This window comes from Morus notabilis, unplaced genomic scaffold (genome assembly GCF_000414095.1).
Source record: "Morus notabilis unplaced genomic scaffold, ASM41409v2 Scaffold629, whole genome shotgun sequence".
Lineage (NCBI taxonomy): Eukaryota > Viridiplantae > Streptophyta > Magnoliopsida > Rosales > Moraceae > Morus > Morus notabilis.
Genome location: NW_010363794.1, coordinates 286,500 through 294,853, shown reverse-complemented (window position 1 = coordinate 294,853; position 8,354 = coordinate 286,500). Strand labels below are relative to the sequence as shown.

General features: G+C 32.3%; 1 protein-coding gene across 1 annotated transcript; it reads left to right on the top strand.

The window, feature by feature from the left end:
* Positions 1-3,185: 3,185 nt before the first annotated feature.
* LOC21397503 (endochitinase 2) lies at positions 3,186-5,109 on the top strand. The gene is made up of 3 exons (XM_010105018.2): positions 3,186-3,663; positions 3,975-4,125; positions 4,506-5,109. Exons 1-3 carry the CDS (start codon positions 3,231-3,233, stop codon positions 4,897-4,899), a joined length of 978 nt encoding a protein of 325 aa, XP_010103320.1. The 5' UTR covers positions 3,186-3,230; the 3' UTR covers positions 4,900-5,109.
* The last annotated feature ends 3,245 nt before the right edge of the window (positions 5,110-8,354 follow it).

Sequence of the window (8,354 nt, the reverse complement as noted above, 5' to 3'; positions counted from 1 at the left end):
CGGATTTTGGCTATGCTATTTTATCTTCGCCTACTTATTGTTCAGTCTTTTAAATTTTGTCTCTTCTGCGTGGATTTGGGTAGCTAATATTCTCTGTTTAAGGCAGTTTTGACACCGTTGTGGGTACTGTTCACGATTCTTCCTTATATTTCCTTAATATTTGCTGTTATTGGATATATTAGTTTCTTGTGCTGCTATTAGTTTTTATTGTTTCTTATGATGCTGAAAAAAACCTGTTTTTGTTGTTATGATTGCGTTCTCCTATGTTTCCTTAGCATATAGTAATGATATATTGAATCTGTTCTCATCTGTTTTATAGTTACATATATATGAATGCAGTTATTTTTGCCTAGCATATTCTATCTTTATTTAGCTTTGGTAAGTGGCAATAATCATTATAATCAGTTTTGGTCTTTTTAATTCCATGTAATCTATGTAAAAATTACCGTCAATAACCCTTCCCTATTTGGATTTTGGTTTTCTCTATCTTCTTTAACCAGAACAGCCTAAATGTTCTTCTCCCCTTTTTTTCTTCCTTTTGTGTGTGGCAATGACGATCAAAAATAACTTTGGCCTCCTTAATTTTGATGAATCTGTCCAAAAATTGCTGTGAATAAGCTCTTTTTATTTGGGTTTTGATTTTGCTTATTCCTTTAACCAAAACAATTTAAATGCTTTTTTTGTCTCCTTTAATCCAAATACATCGTATTTTCAATGTCTATTCCAATTAAACTCCAATTTCATCTATTCTTCTTTATTGGATTTTCCCATATTGCTTTTCTTATAATCTAATTTACCTCATTTTCAATAAACAAGTAACATGACTGTCACTCTTTTGGTCTCTACTATTTTTTGTCAACATCATTTTAATCTATTGGTATTTGTGTTTTAAAATTTTGATTCAAAATCTTACTTTTTCCCGTGCCATCTTCCCATGTTTCTTCTCCCTTTGTTTTATAAAAGCTCTTCGATCTTTGTCTTGCCTTACGATCTCCTAATGTGTTTTTCTTCTTTATGTTTCATTTTTTCTCTCTGTTGTCAGCTTCAGCTTCTCTGATTATTTTATTATTTTGATCCAAAAAGAACATGATCACTACTTAGGTATTTCAGCCCTCCCTCAAAAATAACAACATCAGCTCCAACACCAATCGACCCACAAACACCGAATCCATACCTTTTAAACATATATTTCAATAATCTTTTCTCATTTTCAGTTCTCGGTCAAAAGAAGCAGAGCAGGCAAAAAAATGTCAAAGGACTAGGTAACATAACTACTTTTAAATTAAGACATTTACAATTTCCTCAATTACTAATACTTCTTCAAAATTTCCATTTTACAGCTGAAAAAAAAAAGACCACAACAAAAAATAGACATGGCAGCTCAAATACGTCGTATAGTACTATACTATCACAATCACATATTTATTGTATGATACAAAAATATGTAAATGTACAAACAAATTCATATAGTAATGTGTAACTGTACTATAACAAACACAGATCTTTTATATAATGTAAAATTATTATCCGACTATCACAACTAGAGATCTTTTATACATACAAAGTTATTATCCAACGCAACGCGAGGGTACAAAACTAGTGGAACTCTACTTAAAAGCTCGTTCTAAAAAAAAAAAAAGTAACATATGGAACTCTACTTAAAAGCTCATTCTAAAAAAAATGTTGGAAGAAAAAATCAAGGAGAGGAAGAAAAAGTCAAAGCCCAAAAAAGAAAAAAAAAAAAAACTTATAATAAACGTTTCTTATAGGGGCAGCTAACAAAATGATTCGCATTTAATATATAAGTAAAAGTATATAAGTAAATTTATAACATGTAAACAAGCAGCAGCCGGATGCATGCTAATTAGAAAGCCCCTTTCGGTACCCCCTCCGTCCAATAGGACTTTTTTTGCTGGTCACGTCCAATAAGATTTAATAGACGTTTGATTCACATTTAAAATTATTCTTAATTTATATATACATATATATATTTTAAAAAATATTATAATAAATTATGAATTATAATTCAAATTATAATATGAATTCTCGTGTTAAAAACTCAATTACTTATTCTGCAGGCGGGTTGCCTCTTCGTAGTAGATCCAAATTTAAAATCTCATTCTATCATAAAGACTTCCTGAAAAAATAAAATAAAAGATAAAACTAAAGATTAATTTTTCATTTGTGGCAGACGAGCTATGACTTTTCTATTGAAACGTCACGACAACGAACACGTCATTAATTAAATACTTCTCAAGAAGCCGCCACCTTATCTTATTAATTAATTTGAAGCTTGAACATACAGCGAAGTTTCCTTTTTTTCCTTTTTTCCTTTTTAATGATTAAAGGAAAATTTAAAAGAATATATGTCGAGTGGTCACCAATATGTTTCTCAATACTAGGCTTTGTTCAGTTATATTTTTAAGTTATAGTGATTTAAACGTGTATTTTAAATTAAATTTGAGTTATAATTTAAATTAAAATTATAATTTGAATTCGTATTTAGTTATGTACATATAAGTTATGGTTTAATATTAAAATCTTTTTGAGTTTATATTTAAGTAGGTTAAAATTTGAGTTTGTATTTAGATAATATTTTAATAAAAATTTAATGATGATGAAAAATTTTAATAGGATATATGATTAAGATTTTATTCATTTTTTTGTTTTGAATGCATAAAATAAATCATCTCAATCGAAATTAAAATAAAAAAATTATGACGTTTTTAAGAATATAAAAAATATTATTCATTAATTTGAGTTTGAATTTAAAAATTTAAGTTAAAGAAAAAACTTAAACTCAAATTTTAAGTCTAAACTCAAATTTAAACTCAAATTCTTTTTTACAAAAATAAACTTAAATAAAATTGTAATTTAAATTTAAATATTTTTTAAATTTGAGTGTAAATAAATAAATTCATGGGTGGGTGTCGTGTAAAGACATGCGCGGCGATAATTATTATATCGTATAGATATAGCTCTCTTTTTTTTTCACTCTTGTAAGAATATATATAGCTTTTCACTGCAAGCTCTAGAACTATACCATGCACCATGACCCCAAAAAAAAAAGGTGGAAAAATTAAACCAGCATTAGTCCCGTAAAGTAGCATTAATAATTAATCAATAAATTATTAAAATTATGAAGGACACTTTCCGTTGCCCTCTATATATCCCCCAGTTGTGCATTCTCAAACATCAACAAAATAACCACAACACATCAAAAATTAAATATGAAGTACTTTTGGGTCTTATCCATTTTTTCCCTATTTCTGTTAACTATACAAAGAGGCTTAGCGGAGCAATGTGGTCAGCAAGCTGGGGGTGCTCTATGCCCAGGAGGATTATGCTGCAGCAAATGGGGGTGGTGTGGCGACACACCTGACCACTGCACCAACGGTTGTCAAAGCCAATGCAGCGGAGGCGGAGGTGGAGGCGGCGGCGGCGGTGGCGGTGGAGACCTTGGTAGTATCATTTCAAGATCCACCTTTGACCAGCTGCTTAAACATCGTAATGACGGTGCTTGCCCCGCCAGGAACTTTTATACCTATGATGCTTTCATTGCAGCTACAAAGGCCTTCCCTGGATTTGGCACTACCGGCGACGATGCCACACGCAAAAGGGAGATTGCTGCTTTTCTTGGCCAAACTTCCCATGAAACTACCGGTTTGTGTTCTCTTCTTGCCTCTTTTTTATGTTATGTGTAACCTTTTTTTTTTTTTTTTTGAGATTTTTATTATGTAAGCTATTTACCTTCTTTGAGCTTCGGTTTAATAAAGAGTAAAAATTTTTATATAAAATTATATTTTAATTTAAATTAAAAATTTAAATTAGTAAATTAAACGTATCTTTAAGTTATTTAAAAGGTGCTAATTTAATTGAGATGTTTTGAGTAATTTTAATATGAGTTATCTTCTCACGTTATTTATTTAAAAAAAAAAAAACGCTATTTACCTTCTTAATAAATATATATGTAGGTGGATGGGACAGTGCTCCTGATGGTAAATACGCGTGGGGATACTGCTTTATCAAGGAGAAAAACCAAGCGACGTACTGTTCTTCCAGTCCAACTTACCCTTGCGCTTCTGGAAAGCAATATTACGGCCGTGGTCCCATCCAACTTACATGGTAAATAATAGTAACTATGACACTATAGGGTGGGCCCCTTTAATGCCTACATCTGGGCCCACCCATATTGTTAAATGTTAAGCCAGGATTTATTTTTTTTTAATTTCTAGATATCATCACAAATTACCCTTCTAATAAATGAAAATGTCATGTACTAGAAATATCTAAGTGATTATTTTAAGCAAGTAATTATGAAAACAAACATATATACAAGTCAATGATGATCAATATTTCGAAAATTTATCAGTGATTATAGCTTTTATTGTCCCTTCTTTTTGTCTTAAACACTAATCAAAATTGCTTAATTTGCTGCTTAATAATTTGAATTTTCGGGGAAAGTTTCTCCACTACACTAAGCAGAATTACGACAATTTCTTTAGGAACTATAATTACGGGCAGTGTGGAAGAGCTCTAGGGCTGGACCTGTTGAACAATCCGGACCTCGTAGCTACGGACCCTGTGGTTGCCTTCAAGACAGCACTCTGGTTCTGGATGACCCCGCAGTCGCCAAAGCCGTCGTGCCACGACGTCATCACCGGCAAATGGAATCCCTCTGGAGCCGACACGTCGGCTGGTCGAGCTGCGGGCTACGGCGCGATCACAAACATCATAAACGGAGGGCTTGAATGTGGCAAAGGCTGGAACGCCGCCGTGGAGGACCGGATTGGGTTCTACAAGAGGTACTGTGATATATTTAAGGTTGGTTATGGGAATAACCTCGACTGCTACAACCAGAGGCCTTTTGGGTCTGGACTCCTGGTGGACTCCATGTAGATATTTTAATGAGTTTGTTCGTCAAAGCTGGCTCTTTTGATAATTTGTGATGTTTGTATGTCGTATGTTAATTGTCACTGCTTTGGTGACAGTTTGGTTTTTCATATATATATATATATATATATTATAAAGAGTTTGTGTAATATGCATAATATGTGATATGCACTCTGCGATTATAAATAACAAATAATGAGTGAACTTCCCTCCGACTATCCAATCCTGTTCTTCGAAGCATGCCAAAGAAATTCAGCGTCACGATGAAATGAGCTTCTAGTAGTTTAGTTGTATAATTTTGGACCCGTAAGTACGTTACGTACTTTCATATGAAAAAAAAGGATAAAAATACAAAAGCAAAATACAAATGATAAAGAAAAGTCCATGTCGTTTATTTTATTTTTTGTCGATTCTATTTAACCATATTGTTTTATCTTTACAGTTATTTCTAGTTTCCTTATCGATTTTATTTAAACAGTAAATCCTGAGGTAGTGCACGTCGATGGTCTTTATTTCTTCCTTTAAAGTCATCAAAATGGGTATACATATGCTAAATTTGATGTTAAATTTCGCACCAAGTGTAATTTATGTTTAATTCATATTAAAAATAACATTACAATACTGAAGAGTATTTTGTTAACACGAACGTGAAATTTTAGCATTAACATAGAAATTTAGTAGTATTAGAGAGAAGACAATTTAATTCCTGTAAACAAGGGAGAAAAATAAAGGAGCGTCTTCTCTTGTTATCTACATTTACATTAACATCGTAGCAAAGGATAAGGAAGGAAAAAAAAGAAAAAAAAGAAAAAAAGAAACATCAAACAAACGTACAATTAATTACGTAGAGGACAAGAACAAGTCATTTTCCACTCTCCTATTCAGTCCATAATGTTTGAGATAAGAAATATCTTGACGGTTCGCTCAGTTTATTGAAGTCAATTTTGCCAACTATTTAAAATATCCATAATATCAAAGCTGGCCAATCAAGGGAATACAGCGTGCTGCTTGGTACACTTTTAAAGATCTTTGTAAAAAACACGATCTAAAGGGGTAGGCTGTAAGCTGTCCAAGTGCAAGGCACTATTACTTAACTTTTCAACTTTCTATTAATTAAAGACCCCAAATGTTGTTTCGCTTTTTCAGGGCATTGCTATACAGGTCATTAATAATTTGGTAAACTCTATGTTAATTGGTAAAACACAGAGGACATGATAATATTTGTCGTTTCCATGGACCATTAGGGACCAATTAAAAAGGAACAGAGAAGAAGAGAAAACAAAACAAAAACTAGCTAACTAGCTAGTTATTTAGAGGTTTATACGGGAGAAAGAAAAAAAAAAGGAAGGTTATTTAGAGGTGGGCGGGAATATAACACCAAAAAAAAAAAAAAATAGTATAAAAATGTGTTCTTGCGTTGACAGACGATGAATTAGTTGCATTCACCAAGGGAAGGAAACTTTAGGGGTTTTTTTTGTTTGTTTCGTAAGCTGTCTATAATATTTTTCTCATCAAAATTTAGATGTCTTTTCAAATTTTTTAATTTATAACTATAAACCAAACCGCGACGCTTAGATCTTTTTTATCTGAGTTACTTAAACAATAGAGGTACGTTATATATTATCTGTTAGGAGTACTGTTACAATTAATAAAGAGAAAAAGAACCCCGACAGCAAGAAATAAACCTTCCTACAAGTTGCATACAGTTCTTGCGACACATGCATACTAGTATTAGGGAGAGAAAAAATTTTTTTTTAAAAAAAGAAAGAAATTAAAAAGAAAGAAAAGTTTCCTAGAAGACTCCAGTGGTCGTGAACTTTCACTGTTTCAGAAAAAACACGTCGACAATAATCTATATATGACTATACAGTACTAGTCCTTGTTTAAACTATTGTTCTGATAAAAAAAAATCTTATTTAAATGATCGTAGTAAAATATAAGATTATTTTTATAAATATCAAGTATTTATCTTATTTTTAAATACTCTATGATTTTATAAACCGATTCAAAACACTCTATATATAAAAAACAGTTCAAAACGCTTATTTCATCTAAATCTGTCTATAGTTTCAACAGATATGTTGATGTGTGGCATGTATTTAGAAGTAATTAAAGTTACTAAATTCTAATTAAGTATATAAAATGATTAAATATTAGAACAAAATTTATTTCAAAATTAAAAATAATAAACCCAGAAAAGAATTCGCCCCCTCATCTTCATCCTTGCAGACCCAAAACTTTTTCATAGCCAAACACCTCATCCTAACCCATCTTTCACCCTGTCTTCTTCACCTCTTACTGAGCCAAAAGTCTTTCATAGACAAACACCTCAACCTAAACTCTTACTTGCATACCCAAAAATTTTTCGCTCTCAGAAACCAATCATTGTACCGCCGTGTCGAGTCTAGCAATCCACCGATCATTGTTCGCTCTCAGAAACCCATTTCACGATCACGCTGCCACCCACACGAACCCAAACCTGCTGCCCAATCTTGCCGCCCCCTTCCATACTTTCACTCGCCAAAAAGTGTCGTTCTTGGTAATCCCATCTTTCTCAAATCTCTCCGCCATGGATGATTTTTCCTGCTTTTCCTCGTCAAATTTGAGTAGATCGTTTCCCGATCTATAGTTTGATGTGGTCTCGTGCAGCTAGATCCGAGAAGAAGCTTCGAGTGAGACGATCCTTGTCGTTCTTTACCGCAGATCCGGCTGAGTCGGAGCAGATCTTGATGAATGTAAACAAATCATGGCTGATCGTGGTGTCTTGTAGACTTGTATCATCTGCAATATTCAATAAAGAGAATCAAACAAAAATGGTCCCTTCCGTTTTTTTTGTTGTATACCATTGTGCTTTATCTTGTTCGTTGTTTTATGTTGTTAAGTGATTTCTGGGGGTTTTTTTTTTCATTGTTAAATGGTCCCTTCCATTTTTTTAATAGTTGAATAATTAGACTTTGAGTTTGTTTTATATTTTTAAATAATTAACATTTTTTGTTAGCTTAATTTAGTTTTATATTTTTAAAATGAGTCTCACGTAGGTAAATCCGTTAATATTATAAACGGATTTAGATGGAGGGGAGCTTGTTCAAGATGAGAAATGGGTGCCGTTTAGTGAGAAAATGGGTTCGGTGGATTCGGCTGTTGTGGAACAAGGAAACAAAAAACTCAACCCTAATGCCAAGGAATGAGAACCAAACGCCAATGGTGCTGCTGAGGATGATAGGTGTTTATTTCTAACCTTTTTAAACGGTTACCCTCTCTCTAAACGTCAAAAATACGCGATTCAGTCACTAAATATTTAATAACAAAAGGTGTTTAATAGCAAAAGTCATAAAATTTAGAGACTAAATATTTAATATCAAATTGTATTTAGTAGCAAAATATATGAGATTTAATGACCAAATATTCGGTAGCAAAAAATATTTTAAAGACTAAATTTTTAATAACAAAATGTATAATTA